This window comes from Panthera tigris, chromosome D4 (assembly GCF_018350195.1).
Source record: "Panthera tigris isolate Pti1 chromosome D4, P.tigris_Pti1_mat1.1, whole genome shotgun sequence".
Lineage (NCBI taxonomy): Eukaryota > Metazoa > Chordata > Mammalia > Carnivora > Felidae > Panthera > Panthera tigris.
The window spans coordinates 88,656,314-88,672,803 of record NC_056672.1 but is presented as its reverse complement, the minus strand read 5'-3'; the positions used below and the strand labels follow the sequence as shown (position 1 = coordinate 88,672,803).

At 57.2% G+C, this 16,490-nt stretch overlaps 1 protein-coding gene across 14 annotated transcripts in view; it reads right to left on the bottom strand.

Annotated features, from left to right (window-relative positions):
* The window catches only part of PRRC2B (proline rich coiled-coil 2B), an 89,178-nt gene that overhangs the window by 18,244 nt on the left and 54,444 nt on the right, over positions 1-16,490 (bottom strand). For 13 of the 14 annotated variants that reach the window (XM_042964003.1, XM_042964007.1, XM_042964011.1 and 10 more), the window contains 8 exons: positions 15,688-16,003; positions 13,500-13,693; positions 11,161-11,356; positions 6,227-6,443; positions 3,513-5,576; positions 1,992-2,188; positions 1,275-1,420; positions 583-724 (listed from right to left, as the gene is read on the bottom strand). In XM_042964003.1, the coding sequence (XP_042819937.1) occupies positions 583-724; positions 1,275-1,420; positions 1,992-2,188; positions 3,513-5,576; positions 6,227-6,443; positions 11,161-11,356; positions 13,500-13,693; positions 15,688-16,003 (3,472 nt within the window). The remainder of the gene's footprint in view (positions 1-582; positions 725-1,274; positions 1,421-1,991; positions 2,189-3,512; positions 5,577-6,226; positions 6,444-11,160; positions 11,357-13,499; positions 13,694-15,687; positions 16,004-16,490) is intronic. The other variant, XM_042964016.1, reaches the window with a different exon arrangement.

The following is a 16,490-nucleotide window of genomic DNA, read 5'->3' as shown; positions in this document are numbered from 1 at the left end:
AACGAAGAGTTACCAAAAAAAAAAGGGCATTGGGTTTGAATTTTTTTTTTTTTTTTTTTTAAGTTCAGGAAAATAAATTTTCCAGAAAGTGAGGTCTCCTCACTTTGGTCTCAAGCCTGTCTGGCTCAGGAGAGCATGAGGAGGAGCGGCCAGGAGCGCCCGGCGTCAGGGCCGGCACGTGGCACAGACAGGAAAGCTTCGGACCCGCTCCTCCTCCCTGGCGGTCACCTGGTGCTCCTCCACAAGCTGAGTTTCTTGGGTGCCTGACAGGGGCAAAGGAGTCGAGCCAACTCCCCCCCGTGACCGGAGCCGGGCAGGGACGGGGCCTCCCTTGTCCAGATCAGTGGACGCAAGGAATGGTGTGCTCTTGCCCCAAATAGCAGGCGGGGCAGTTTCCAGCTGTTCAGGGGCTGCCGGTGGTGCCGAGACGGTATCTGACACCGTGGCTCCGGAGAGGAGGCAGGAGACAGGCAAACCCCACAGGCATGCACAGCCCCAAAGCAGGACGCTCCCAGAGAAGAGACCCCCTGCCCTGGGGACAGCCGTGGACCAAGCAGCTGAGCCCAAGCACCCAACTCTTACCCTGGCCGCTGCTCTCCCAGATCTCCGTGCCCAGGCTGCTGCCAGGCACGGTCACATCACCCTGCTCCAGGCACAAGTTGTTCTGCTTTTTAGCAAACCGAGGAGGAATACGGGAGGAAAGACCTCGACCCTTGACAGGCACCTAAGGAGAAAAGAGGTGACGCTGTCCGGCCCAGACGTGAGGCGTGAAGCACGAGTTCTCCCCGCCAGAACCACACCACGGGAAACTGCCCCAGGGGTGCAGGAACGCTGGCATCTCAAGGCCTCGGCCACGGGTGAATGGCAAGGCCAACCACACCATCCCCGGGAAGGGCGACAGGCCGGTGCACGCAGGCTGCAGAGGCCAAGGGTGCAGGGTCCATGCCTGACTGCAGTTCCAATACAGGGTCCCCGGCCCTCGAGACGCCCTGGGTGACGAATCTCATCCCACACAGGCTGGAGTGGTGGGAGGAGGGGGGCCTGGGGGGCCTGAGGGAGGTCTGCGTCCTGCTGTCACCTGGGATGAGTCACCTTCTCCAAGCACTGGGCTAACATCACCTACTCCCACACGACAACAGGGTTGGTGGATGTCGGGGGCACAAGCACGCTGCTGTGCCCGCCTTCCCCTCGTCTAGCTTGGGCCTGATTCAGAACTCTCTCTCCTCGCTCTGGGTTTCTCTGTGCCGGCCTGCCCTCCACCCCACACCCCCTACCTGCACGGCCTGCTCCTTCTTCCTCCTCTCTTCTTCCAGCAGACGGCGCTGCTTCTTGGTCAGGACCTCAATGAAGCCTTCGCCCGCCATGGGGCCCACCTCACTCTCCTCCCCAGGGCTGGATCCGCAGTTTTCAACGATGGAATCTGAACCCAGATTTCACAAGAAGGGACAGTGTCTCCATTCATCGGAAGAAAGAATAACCCAACCCTACCGGTTTCTCATATCTAAGGACAGCTCAGCTCCGAAGGTTGGGCGGCACCAGGCCCGATGCCTCCAAGGAGCAGACTGTACATGGAATCTATGGAAATCCTGAAAGGGTCCCTTCTCCCCCCCCCCCCCTCCTCGGCACATGGTCGTCTCACACCGCAGACGCCAGTAACACTACAGTTTAAGAAAAGACGCTGGTGACCAAAGTCTCTGCTCTGGTACCAGCCAGCCGCGTGACCCTGGACACACCACACAACCTCGCTAGGCCTCGGGGTCCCCCTCTGTAAAACTGGGGCACCGGGGCTGCTACGAGGGGTGGCAAGGCTGTGAGCAGCAGGAGGGCAGGAACCATATCCGTTCGGCTCACCAGCGTCGCCCCGGAACTTGGCCCGCCACCTGCCCAGAGGCCACGATGTCCAGAGAACAGATGGGCAAACCCAGCGACCCTCGAAAGCCACCGTGGCCCTCGGTTTTGAGGGGCCTGAAGATGTGAGGGGACAGACTCACTTCCATAGCTCAGGTCGAACTGTTTCATGGTCTCTCCCTGTTCGCCCGCCCTCTGAGCAACCAGCTTGGCCGCCTCCTCCGCCGTCTCACAGGAGGCCTCGGGGATGTCAGAGGCACCGTGGGCCACCCGCTCCAGCACGTAGTGGCTGCTCCCACTGCTGCAACCGAGACCCGCGGGCAAGGCCTCATCTGGGGACCTAGGAAGGAGGAGGAACCGTGTTAGCTCGGAAGCGGCCAGAGGCTGGGGAAGGAGAGAAAGGGACGATCAGCATGTGCACACGGCACGCACGTGGACACAGGGCCCCGACCTACAGCGCGCCCCCTCTGCGCAGTCGAAGCTGCTCCCCGGCGGCAGCCCTCCTACGGCCACACTGCTGCGGTGGCTCTGCCGGCTCACGGGGACAACTGCTCTTCTCTGACCCCTTCCAGGGCTCAGTGCCTCGGTTCTTCCCCACTGCGTGCCCAACTCAGCAGGGCTGCAGACAGGAGAGAACGAAGGGGACCGCCCAGAGCAGGGCCACAGCCCTTACCGCTCCTGACACAGGAGACTGACCAGGGAGTCAAGGAGCCGGGCCAGGCCGCACGACAAGGCTCTCAGCAGAAGTCAGAAGCGAAGCCCCGTGTCAGCAGCTGGGGCCTGGAAAGCTAGGCCAGCCCAACACCTGGAAAGCTCAGCATTCCCCTAGGGCTCCTTCTTTGGGGCTGAGTGGATTCCAATCCAGGTTTCTGGCCCCCAGGTTTCTGGCCCCGGATTCTCAGGAGACTGGGAGGTAGGGAAGTGGCCTTCCTCAGGCGGAGGCATGGATCAGAAAAACAGGCTGCGCGAGTGAGTCTCTGCACGGGCTCTCCCCTCTCCCGGATTCCAGGCAGCCTGCAGGCAATGAGCCACACAAACCTGAGCCACCTGGAAGCCTCCAGATCCCCTGAGAGACGCTCACAGGGCCTCAGGCAGCTCACCTGCTTTTGCCACTGCCTGGCTCTTCCCACCAGGAGGTGGTCAATCCCTGAAACGGAGCCGCATCTCCTCACGGCCAAGAGGCAGAGCCACTTGGGAAGAGCTGTCCCTACAGGACCAGGAGGCTAGATGGCCCAGCAGGACGCGGGGGGGAGAGCAGTCCAGGGGCAGAGGAATCTGGGGGACCGGCACCGTGCACAGGAAGCGTCCCCCTCGGCGGGGCGGCAAAGGGTACTTATGGAGGCTGAGCTCTCCTGACGGGTGCCGGGGCAGCCACCGCTCGAGGACCAACGGGCTGGGGCTCTGGGTTTCGGTTTTCAAGCCACAACAACAACAACGACAACAACATGCCACGAGAGAGGCAGACAAGCAGTGTGAGAGCGAGTGATGGAGACGCCCACACACAACGGCCCGGGTGGGCAGCGGCCCTCCTGGAGGACGACAGAGGGACGGAGTCGGGGCGCCGGACACACGGCAGGGCATGCATGCATGGGTGCTGCTTACAACGACAGGCTTGGTAACAGAACAGCAACAGAGAAGAGCCTGGGGTTCGGTCTGCGTTTTACCTTTTGGCTTTCAAAGGCGTCCCATTCTGTTGGCTGTCATAACGGGGAGAGGCGTCACCACCACCTGGCCTAATGGACTTGTCCCCAAACCCCCCCGGCTCCAGCTTTCGGCTCTGCCTGTCGGCCAGGGGCCTCTGGCTGGAGAAGCTCCTCTTGGCCAGCTCCTTCTTCTCACCCGCGGCGGCCCCGGGCAGGCTGCCGTCCGCCTGCGGGTCGGGCTCAGCCCCCGGGCCCTCGCGCCGCTCCCGCCGCTCGCTGAAGTCACTGCTCTCGGAAGCCGTCTCCCACTCCTCGTTGGCGTGATCGGACGAGTTCTGGTACGAGAGCTCGGGGGACCCGCTCTTGTCCCCGGGGCAGAGCTTGGGCCGGCCCGGCCACGGCCCCGCCAAGAGGTGCGGCTCCTCCTCCGGCCCCCACAGGCCCAGGGACTCCCGCTCCTGCCGGAGGCGCCGGAAGCGAGGGGGCTTGTCCTGACGCGGGGGGCGCCTTCTCCGGAAGGGCCGGTTCTCGGCGGCTTCCGAGTCGGCCGCGTGGTCATCGGGGAAGAAGGGCCTCTTGTCCTCCAGGCGGCCGTCCTCGAAGGCCCTGGCGCCAAGCGAGTCAGAATGTCTGTAGGCGTCAGGGACACAGTCTCTGTCTGCGGGTCGCCGGGACCCGCACGTGTCTGGGGAGCTGTACTCCTGCCAGGAGGCTCCCGGGCCCTTGCTCTGCCAGTGGGCGGCCTCTTTGGACACAAAGGTTCTCCGGCCGTAGCCGCAGCTGCTCAGCCGGGGAGGGAGCGCCCGGCCGAAGGCGCGAGGGCCTCGGCTCTTGGCCTCCGGGCCGCCGTGGTCCTCGGAGCATGCCTTGGTGGAGCGCCAGGAGTCCCTGAAGTCGCCCCTCCTCAGGGTGCTGCCCTCCCGCTCCAGGAGCGAGCCCTCGCTCCCGTTCTCCGAGCCTCGCTGCCGCCGCCGCTTGGGAAGCTCTTCGTACTCAGAGCCCTCGCTGTGCGTCTCGCTGGCGATGCGCCGTCGCGGCTTGGCCCTGGGGAAGTCCTCCGGCTGGCCAAAGTCCCGCAGCCCCCGGCCGCGGCCACTCCTCTGGCCGCTGCCGTAGACGCCCCGCGCCCCGAGCACCCCCCCACCGCAGAGGCCTGGGCCACCGCCCGCCGGCCGCCCTCGGAAGGTGAACTCTCGGAAGCCACGGCCGCGGCCCCGGGCCTGCCCTCGGCCCCCGAAAGCTTGCTCCTCATCGATAAAGATCCAATTGTTCCTCTTTGTCGCGGGCGTGTCATTGGACTCCCGGGGGGGTCTGCCCTCCCAGGCCCTGGCCGGCTTCTCGTCCTCGTCACACCTGCTGGCCTCGCGGCCCACACTAGCACGGGCAGGGCCCTGGTCCTCCAAGGGGGAGGGGGAGGAGTTGGCCAGCGCGGGGTCGTTCTCTTCATCCTCGTCCTTCTCCGCCTTGCGAGCCGGCCCCTTCTCCTTGGCCACGCGGGCGCTCTCCTCCCCCAGCTCCTGCTTAATCTTCTCCAGTTCCTTCTCCTTGTCCTCCACCTTGAGGGCTTTCAGGACGGGCTTCTTGATGGGTCCCGACCTCCGCGTCCTGCTGGTCTGCTCCTGGTGCTGGCTGCCGGGGCCCCGGGGCTCGGCGGTCCACTCGGGCTCCAGGGACGGCTGTTTGTTGGGGCTCCCGTCCTTCTCCCAGGAGGAGACGTTAAAGGGTGGCTCCTCCCGGGGTGTCCCCTTCTCGATGCCGCTGGCCGTGTCCGTGGACTCTGGCGGGTGGCTAACGTCCCAACTGCTATACTCTGGCTTTTTCTCCGCTGGGGCAAAGTCGGGCTCCAGTGGGGAACACCTGAGGTCTGGGCTGTGACCCCCAGGAGCACCCGCTTCCTGAACATTTTCTTGGGGTGGAAACAAAAGCTCCTGGCCTATTCTTTGAGAAGAGACACAGCTGTCAAAGTCTGCTGGGGCCTTCTTGTCAAAAGCACTCAAGAACTCCTCCCCTCTCTCCTCAAGGAGATCGCGCTGGGCACCTACACCCCCTGACCTTCCGTGGGGGGCAGAGTAAGAGCTTTCATTCCTGAAAAGGAACCAGAAAAATCAGTCAATGTGATTGGAGCTTGGTTCCTGGTTTCCATGCTGAACACAGAGCTTAGTTTTAAAAAGAAAAAAAAAAAATCTTTTTTAAAAAGAAAATGAAAAAGAAAAAAAACACAAGCACCAACATTTGCTCTAGCTTTAAACACGTCTCAGAGCTGCTGGGCCATGGATTGGTCGGCGGCCCCTGGAGTCCAGAGTGAAGAATGCGGGGGCTGCTGGTGGACTCAGCGTGCCACCTGGAGGCGTAGCAGCTGGGGATCCTCTGGTTCAAGCGACAAGCTGGAGCCTGGGAGTCCACGGAGAGTCTGGGGCCCTGGGCCAGCAGGGCCAGCTTGCTCCACTTGGACAGGAAGGAGCCACGACCCGGGCACGTGGCCCCGCCAGACCCCACCCCTCGCCCTGACCCAAGGTTCAGCAGATCTGCCTCTGACCCAGGACCTCTCCTCGGCCGTCAGCCCCGCCGGCAGGTGAGCGCCTCTCACACAAAGGCGTTCCAGCAAACCTCCTCGTACTCCCCGTCCACGGAAGACACTGCCTGTGGGGACAGCGCCCCCTCCCGGAGCCCCGCACGAGCAGGATTTGGACATCCTGCCTTCACTCGCAGGCCAGGAGGGCGGAGTTCCAGCTCACCTGACATGCATGTCCACGGCCAAAGCGTCGTTTGATTTCGGCTGCGGAAGCGAGTAGCCTTTGCTCTGCAACGCCATGTAGCCCTCTGGGCTCCACACGGGGGCCGGATCGAGGGCGGCCACTTTCCTTTCTTGCAGCGGGGGCACGCAGTTCTGGTCCTCAGAGCGACAGCCAGTCCCACCGAGGGAGTCTTGGGGCATCATGGGTTTCATCAGTCCTGAAGGAGGCACAGGCAAAGAATCACCCTGCATCAGCCAGCGCAGAGAGCCGCACTCCGACCTCGGGGGCAACCCAAGGCCCGAGGGAGACCGTAGTTACCAGTTACCCTATCAGGCGGACACAGCACCCCACCTGCTCGCCATCGCCGAGCCCTCCGTGTTCTCTCAACACGGAACCTCTGAAGGCGCACGAGCACGCGACGGGAGGGGTCTACGGATCCATTCTAAGACCTGTGAAGTCCAACCTGAGCTCCAGGTTCAGGACCCCATGCTGAAGAGTGCCTCAAACTGGCAAATGGAAACTGGAAATATCTAACTAGAGAGCCCATCATGTCAGCAAAAGGCTAGAGAGGTCAACCCGTCGGCCACGAGGGTCTGTGTGTGAGCAGGGACGCTGAGGTCTCCTGCCCAGGCGCGAGGAAGACCAGCCGTGTGGCCAAGAGGCACACGGACCAAGAGCTGCCGTCTGCAGGCTTCAAACCCCGAGCAGCAAGCCTTAGGAAGGGATTCTGGTGTCAGCTTTGTTTTTTTTTTTAATGTTTACTTATATTTCAGAGAGAGAGACAGACAAAGAAAGAGAGTGCACAAGCAGGGAAGGGGTACAGAGAGGGGGAGACACAGAATCCGAAGCAGGCTCCAGGCTCCGAGCCGTCAGCACAGAGCCCGACACGGGGCTTGAACTCACTAACTATGAGATCGTGACCTCAGCCGAAGTCGGACGCTTAACCGACTGAGCCACCCAGGTGCCCCCATCGGTTCCTTTATTTATTTATTTTTAAAAAGATTTTATTTTTAAGTAATCTCTACACCCAACATGGGGCTCAAACCCACAACCCTTAGACCATTTAGAGTCAGATGCTCTCCTGAACAAGCCAGCCAGGTGCCCCAGTTCCTTTTATCTCTAGCCCTAGGACTGACTGCCACACTCCACGTTTTTATACGGTGAATGGTGGTGCACAGATGACAATAAACTGTTTAACGGGCCTGAGGTGATTAAGACACAGAGGACACCTCGGTCCCTCCAGACATAAGCTACCAGGGGAAAGTGTGCCACCACCCCCCTCCCTGCCACCGTGGCCTATCTGTCCACGTCCATCAACCTGGGGAGAGTGAGGAGGGAGGTGGTGCAGAAATTAAACGTCTCATCAGGCCTAAGTCTGTGGACAGAAAAAGATCTGATTTTTCAGATACTTTCTTCACAGAGCTTATTAGCATACACACATTTTGTGTGGCTTTTACACGGAGATAATCTGGCCAGAAAACAGCTCTGCGTTAGGCCGGTGCGTTAAAGCTTTCTTTTAGCTCTAGAGCGCCCTCTTCAAATGCCACTGATACGTGACTCCAACACAAAGTTAGTGTGAGTCAGCCGGTGGGGACCCTCTCTGGAACCCTGAAATTATACACCACTCATTAAGTACTCATTATGAGGCACACTGGCTTCTTTTCACAGCTCTTATTACCTGGAAAACCCTGCTACCACAAACGCGCGGGGCAGAATAGGTCATCACACATATCACTTGCAGAGCTGTGTTCCCAAGCAATTGGGAAATCTCCAGGGAGTTGAAACCACAGCCACCGGCCAGCGCCACAAGCCGGTGCTTCCTGGAGGGGAGCAGGGGAATACACCTGTCAGTCCTAGTAACCATGGGCTTGGACTCTGACCCCCGGCAGCACAGGGGATGGAGCTTTCTGCACAAGGAGAAGCTGCTCAAGACAGAGGCCCTCAATTCAAAGGCAGATTTAAAAATCTATGCTCTTTTGGGGCACCCGGGTGGCTCAGTCGATTCAGTGCCTGACTCATGATTTTGGCTCAGGACATGATCTCACAGTTCGTGAGTTCAAGCCCCACATCAGGCTCTGCACTGGCAGTGTGGAGCCTGCTTGAGATTCTTTCTCTCTCCCCGCCCCTTCCCTGTTCACATGGGTGGCTCGCTCTCTCTCAAAAAAAAAAACAAACAAAAAAAAAAAACAAAAAAACATATACACACACACACACACACACACACACACACACACACACACGCTCTTTAGTACAGGGAAACAACTTAAGTTTGTGTCCTGGCCTGGGCCAGTTAGGGAAAAATAGTTTGCTGCTAGGAATGTATAACTGTGCTGGCTTTCATGCAGGTTGTGGGGAGGAGGGTTTAGATGCATTCCCCAAGAGTGGTCCAGAATTTTCCCAAGTTAGAATAGCAAGGGGTTCTAGGAAGGCAAGAGAAAACATAATTGGAGGGACAGACTCTCCACTCGAGCCGTACCGGATCCCCACAACAAATACAGCTCTGTTAAAAATGAGCTCACAATCCAAAATTCCCAGCATGTGTGGGAAGCTGCCCGCCACTAGCCCACAGTGAGCCCACAGGGTTACCTGCCTGAGAACTTCAGATAACAGAATAATAAATACCAGAAATCAGGTTTTAAGTTATTAAAAGCATAAAAAAGGAATTAAAACCTTAAGAAAAACATGACACACACACACACAAACACACACACACACACACTAGAATTGACAAAAGAAATTCCAATAATAAAAAATATAGTCACTGAAAAAACTCACTGGGCAATAAATTAAAAAGAGAGAGAGAGAGAGAGAGAGAGAAATTGAACACAAGCAGAAAGAAAATGGACACAACACGGGGAGACGAAACCACAGAGGAAAGAGGAGATTGTAAAGAAGCCAGAAAGAACACAGAGTGGGTTCCACAGAAACGAATCACTCTGAGCAGCCACAGAACCAGAAGAAAATGGACTACTACCTTCCTGGTCCTGAAAAAGAGACGTGCCAACCCAGAATTCTACACCCAGCTAGAGAAAGGGTGTCATAAAGACTTCTTCAGGCCAAGAAAACCTACTGCCAGAAAAACTTCCTGAAGAACTCGACAGAACGTACTTCACAAAGAAGCGTATCGCACCCAGATGGAACACACGGGAAGGAATAGCGAAGGGACAGGCGAGTCCGCAGAAGCAGACTGCAGGAAGCAACAGAAACAATGCCCGATTTGGTGGCATAAAAACAAGAACTAAAACTCGAGGGAGAAATCAGAAGGCAGACTGATGAGCTAACCAGCTCGGCTGAAGGGGGAGAACGCCCATCAGCCTATGCCAGTCACAGGCACGTCTCAGAACGTCCCGTAACCACTAACACAGTACAAACAGCACGCAGAAGTAAAACAACCCGAAGCATAGGATCCAAAGAAAGGAAGAAGAAAAGTAAGAAAGGTGGGATCAACAGAAAGCATAAAGTAGGACAGCAGAAAATCCGAATATCATAATCGCCCCAAATCCAAAGAGAGGCACTTTGGCGATTGCAGTCACAGATTTTCAGGGTGGGTAAAACCATACGCATCTTGTACCTACAAACGCCCCCTGCAAAAAAGGGCTCAGGGAGGCGGATGGTAAAAAGATACCAAATGAATCTTCATCAAAAGAAACCTGGAATGATGACATCAGTATCAGACACAGTGGACGGGAGAGGTGGACAGCACAGTTAAGGAGGACAGTGCTGTGTGAGGATAAGGAGAACGAGATACAACAGTCCAAACCCGTCTGCTTCCAGACAGAGCGAAGCCCGACAGGCTTAGGGATTCAACACACCTACAGTCACAGTGGGAGATTCTCATGCACCTCTTAGTAAGTGATGGGGGGGGTGGGTAACAAATCGTGATGGATGTGAGAGAAACTCGCACAGCACAGCCAGCAAGTTCGATGGAATGGACCACATCCAATTGGAGAATATTCTTTTCAAGAAAACACAGAATGTTAAATAAAGAGTATGTAATAGCCTACAAAAAAAAAATCTCAACAAAACGCCAAGCAATCTCGATCGGGAGCTAGCCGGCATACGAATGCCCTTGAGTGAAACCCGACCCGCCACCTGTTTTTAAAAATAAAGTTTTACTGGAAAGCGACAGACTCGTTCAGTCACTATCGTCTTTGGTCATTTTTGTTCTACAACAGCAAAATGGAGTAGCTGTTCAAAGCCCAAAATATTTATTATCTGGCATTTATAGAAAAGCTTCCTGACCCCTGTTCTAGATCATACAGACAATGGTATCTGACCACAAAGCAGCCACGTTAGAAATTAACACCGTCCGGATATTCTTAAAACTCTGTATTTGGAAAATTTATGCCATACTATTAAAAACCATCGACCAAAGAAAGGTAACAAATCAAAATCTGACGAGCACTGAAAACTGTACAGTAACAAAAATGCTGTATCTTAAAACTCCTGTTCATAGCAATTTACAGCTAAAGTAATACTTAAATACTTACATCTAAAAATCAGATATTACTGGTCTAAGTATTCAACGCAATTACAAAAGAGTACAATACTTAAAAATGGCATTTTAAAAACGGGGAGGAGAAGTCAAGGAAAAAAAGAGAGAAGTCACAAAAAAACATTAAGAATGGAAAGAGAGATATCCTTCAGTAAGAAAAAAAAGAAAGAAACAAGGGGGAAAAAAAGGAAAGAGGAACCAAAGGGCATTGCAGGGACATCGGAACTAGTTAAAACAACATATAATGCATCATCAGAAAGACTCTGCCCGGTAATTCTTTGCGACTGGTACCGTCCATGCCCTCATGGTGCAAACAACTAAGTTAAAACTCAGACCGGTCACGTGCGTTACAGGAGCGGCCAGACTGGATCCCGAAGCAACACCCCGAACACCACACCATCCTGGACGCCACTGGGGTGGCCCACTGGGGCTCGCTTACCCGAGGGATGGAGGGCGGACGGGTAGAAATCCACTGGGGCCCGAGTGGGCGGGATCCGTGGGTCCATGTAGGAAGGCATCATCATCCACCTGGGATCGAAGCCCAGCATTTGGGGGTGGTGGGGGTAGAAAGTGCGCTGTGGGTGGGAAGGTGGGGGGTACACGGGCTGCCAGTGCTGCATCTTATACAGCTGCTCCTGAGCAGACAGAGAGAGAACAGGTCAGACCGGTGCTCGGGGCAGAGACCGTGCAGGTGCGTACACGCACACGCACGCACGCTCACACATATACACACCACACACACACACGCACCCCCCCCCACACCCACACACTCACACACACAGGCACACTAACCCCGGGCTGTAGGAGTCTCTGATGGCTCCCCACAGCTCTCCATGGAACAGCCCGAGTCCCACCAGGCCCCACGTGACCTGCCCGACCGCCCACCAGCTTCACTGCACACGACTGCCTGCCCACATGGGGCCCTGGTTGCACACTGGGCCCTCCGTCTAGGAGGCTTCCTACTCCCTTGCATCCTGGCTCATCCCTGCTCCTCCTTCAGGATTCCGCTCAAAACGCCCTTCCTCCGGGCAGCCACCCCGAGTCCCTGGACGAGATGAGGCCCCTGCCTCTGCTCTGCAGCACTGGTCCTCCTCCTCTGTAGCACTGACAACGGGTGATCATTTTGAGCTGCCGGTCTCCCTCACAAAACCGTAAGAAACTACACGCCGGGTTCACTGTCGTATCCTTGCGGCCTACCACCAGTCACGGCACATGGAAAATCCAGTGCACAAATGGATAAATATCAGCAAAACCTTCGAAATCGGGTCCTAGACCCCGTGGGGGCGCATTTCCAGCCCTGCCCCTTCACATCAGTGACCTCCGGGGCTGTCCTCTCCAGTGCACCCAGAATCAGCATTCCGGCAGGACCCAGGTGCAGAGTCAGACAAGAAAAGCGGACCGGGCCGCACCCTTCCCATCTGCAAACAAAGAGGCCCGGGCTGGATTCCCAGGACGGCTCTGTGGGCCTCCCTCCTCCTCCGTCTGGACCCCAGGCCCCCGGGGAACCTGACCAGACAGTCTGTCTGCCAGGCTCCTTCGGCAGTCCTGGTGCTTTCAGACTCCTTTCTCTTCCCGAGGAAGGACTTACCCGTCCCCGCCCCCCAGAAGCGTTACACACAGGAGCTCTCGCTGCTGTGTCTGGCTGGAGTCACTCCAGAGACCTTCCTGGTCAGTAGTTCCCCACCAAGCCGGGGAGTAACTGCACAGTGCTGGCTCACACTGTAACACCGTCACAGCACACGAGGAACACAGCTTCGCGTTTACAGCTCAGGACCCGATGAGCTTCCGGAAGACCTCGTAGGGGCCCAGGGGAAGGAGGCTCTGGGGTGAAGGTTTCACAGGCAACTAAATGAGATTCTGGAAAAGGCTGGAGATGCTGGAGATCCTGATTTGTGTCCCTAAGGCACACATGTTCTGCACCGGGCTCGCTGTCATTAAGGATGATTTACTGCACGTCTAGCTGCTGGGCTACGTGAGGTCCACGTTTCATCTGTTTCCCACCCGAGTGCACTGCTCATCAGTAATCATCTGTTCCTTCATTGATCACTCCTGGAACACACACGATCACCAACGGTGCTTCCGGCTGGCCACCAGAGATCGGCACGATTACAACCATCACCCACGTAATCTTCTCTGGGGCGAAGAGCAGGTCCCTTTTAAAGCTCACAAGACACTAATGAAGAGGACACTGATAACACCGATCAACCAGAATGCAGGCGCCACAAAACCCTCGCTGCCCCTCTGAGGCCGGTACTCGTTGTTCCTGGCCCATCTGAGGCCACACTCGACCCGAGAAGCTGCACGATTAGGACCAGGAGGCACAGCAGTTCAACTCCACCCCTACAAACCCCCGTGCTTATCCCAAACTAGTACACCTCTCTGCCAGCTTTCCAAGCCCTCCCGGGCCTCCTCACTCCTTGGGACGGTCCCAGGGCGGACAACGCTGGCCTACGGACAGGCTGCAGTGCACTGCTCTGAATGAAAACACCACTCTTCAGCGAGACTGCACTGGGTGAGTGCACGCCCCGCTGCCACCGCCTCACCAACACCAGACAAGGGAAGGCGCTACCAACAACCGTTCTATTCATCCACGGGAGAAATCACTCGGAAAAACAAAACACGGCCAGGGATGATCTTCCAAGGCCGTAAGTTTTCAGGTGCAGCCCCTAACATCCGTGCCAGTGATGGGGACATTCGAGTTGTTTCTTTTCATCGAAGGGGGAGGGGACCGGAGGAGGAGACAGGGGACATCCACACTCAGCGGTCCGATCTGTTTACCTGCTGTTGCTGCTGCTGCTGGCGCTGGAATCTGGGAGGAAGAGACTTCTGGTACTTGCCGAACTCCTGTGCGGGGGACCCAGCCTCCCTGGCGCCCTCCTCACTGCCGCCACTCTGAGCCACAGCCGGAGGAGCCGCGGGGGCTTCTTCTGAAAACGTGTTGGGGGTTCCCTGGGCGGGAAACTCAGGGGAGCCTGGAGGACAAGTAACCAGAGAGACGGCTGCGGTGAGCTCACGGAAGCCGGGCCAGCCCAACGTTGACGGCAAACGCTTGCTCTCGTCGGCACGGACGGTGCACGAGCTCATGGGCTCCCCACGACGCCATCGCTTCAGAGGTGAGAGAGCGCTAAGGGTCGAGAGGTCAGAGGAACCACCAGGGTTCCAGAAGAGAAGGGTTCTACTGAAAAGGACCCCAGTAAATGAGAGAGCAGCCACCAGCTCGGCGACAGCCCACAGCCATCACCTGAGCGACATGAGTCAATGCAGCCAAAGGCCGTGCTGGCCACCAAGTCAGCACGCGTCCCCTGGCTGGTTGCCTCATCTGTGAAGGGAGGACAGCAACCCTGTCCGTCCCACGGGCCTCTGTGAGCCTTAAGGGAGACAATCCATGCAAGGCCGGTAGCAAGTGCTCCCCACAACTTCCCATCTGTATACTCTCTGAAATTCCCTTCTTCCTTACCTCCACCCACCTTTACAGCTTTAACGAAGTAGAAAAGACGTCAGCATTCTTAATTTTACTGCCGGGGACACCCAAACCCTGATGCAAAGCCTCAGGGACCCGGCGGTGCAGCGCAGGGGGAACACGGAAGCAGCACAGAGCAGGTGCCCACACACCCCGAAGGCCGGTCTCAACTGAACACACTCACACCGTGGCACCCGCTTCCTGGACTCTCCACTGCCTGTCTCAGCGAGTGTGGACACCAGCACAGGCCGCACTCGGGCCTCAGTGAGAGGCGATGGACAGGACAGTGGCGGCTTCTCGGTGCTCCTTGGCCAGAAGGGGGCTGAGGACCAGCAGACCCTGACCATGAGTGAGACCCACCTGAGAAGCTTTCAGGGTCTGAAACTAACATCGGGCCCGTCTCTCCTAAACAGAGTTGGTTTTAGTTCATTTAAGAAGGTCCCAAAGAACAAAGCTGGTCACAAAGAACAGGTTCTTTACAACTGCTACGAGGCACTTTCCAACTTGCAATGCTGTTCCACATCTCTTATGGAGCCATGTGGGTCCATCCCTCAGAATCCAGGCCAGGAAAAACATACTCTAACAAACAGGCGGGCTTCTCCCCAAGGTCACAAAGATACTTTGTGGTTTCCTTTCTTTCTTTTTTGAGATAGTGTGCATGTGCGAGCACAAGTGAAGGAGGGGCAGAGAGAGAGAGAGGGAGAGAGTCCCGAGCAGGCTCCGCGTTGTCAGCACAGAGCCCAACTTGGGGCTCGATCCCACGAACATGAGATCATGACCTGAGCAGAAATCAAGAGGTGGACGCTTAACCGACTGAGCCACCCCGGCGCCCCACTTTGTGATTTTGGGTTTTTTTTTTAAATGTTTATCCATTTTTGAGAGAGACCGAGAGACAGAGCACGAGCAGGCGAGGGGCGGAGAGAGAGGGAGACACAGAATCCGAAGCGGGCTCCGGGCTCCGAGCCGTCAGCACAGAGCCCGACGTGGGGCTTCAACTCACAAACCGTGAGATCGTGACTTGAGCTGAAGTCGGCCGCTTCACCGACCGAGCCCCCAGTCGCCCCGCTTTGTGATTTTGTTAAGTGAACTCAGAGGGCCCTGGGCTTGCACTGAGGCCCGCCACCATCCGCATCTTTGGTTGAGCAGTGGCAGGGGTGACAATGGCCACAAGGCACGGAATGACAACCAAGCGGGCAGCGCGCGCACTTTCCGTATCTAGAAGCTGCACGAGGTGCTTTCTGTACGTTATCTCACGTGCCCCTCAGCGTGTGGCAAAGTGCATACTAATTCCAGCCCATTTTACAGATGAGGGAACGCGCACCAGGGAGGTGAGTGGCCGCAGCCAGCCGGTTTCAGTCCCTGACACGGGATGTGAACCCATGCCGAAGCGCAACGGCCGGTGCTTCCCCGCCCCCTCCAGCTGCCCGCCACAGGCTGAACCAGTAAGGCAGGGAGGCACCCACAGCCTAGGGTGTCCAGTTGATGGGACAAGGGCCCAGCGCCTACCTTTGCGGACAGCAGGGCCATTCTCCTGTGGGGGCACCTTCTCGGTGCCTGGAGATCGGGGCACTTCCTTCTCCGCCGGTTTCGGGGCCTCGCCCGCCTTCTGAGCCTGCTTACGCTTCTGGTCCAGCTGCTTGAGCTTGGCGGCACAGGCAGCCAGCCTCTCCTCCCGTGCTCGGCGCTCCTCCTCCTCCCGGCGCTTTCGGGCTCGTTCCACAGCCTCGGACATCTCTGACTGTACAAACTTCTGCCGTGGAGGTGGCTTGTCCTCTTTGTCCTCGACAGACTGTTGCCGGAACACGCTGACCAGCGAGGACTTCTGCCAAGAGAATGAAGTCTGCTGGAACAACAGACCCCAAACCCAGGAGACGGGGCCACCCCAGCATGGGAGCAGTTCTGCTTCCCAAGATCCCCGAGCACCTTCGAGAGGCAGCAGTCACGCACGCCACGGACCTGGGTCTCCGGGCCCCTTCCTAACCTCCAGTGAGGTCTGGGCAAGTGTCAACCCTCCCTCCCTTAGCTCCCCACTGTAAGCTGGGGATAGAGGAGGCCCTCGGGATGGTGGGTGTGCAAGGAAGGATTCGCACCACACTCTGCATGGTGACCGACAAACAAAACAGCACCCTGGTGCCCCCACCACCACTAATGGGCACACAAGATAAGGGCCTCCACGGCTACTGGACGGGAGCAGGGACCACACGCTCATCCCCTGAGTTGCAAAACGGCTCTAGTCTTTCTCCCGTAAAAATACAGAAACCTCTGGGAATAAAGAGGTACGAGAAATTAAAATGCAGTCAGATCGACGG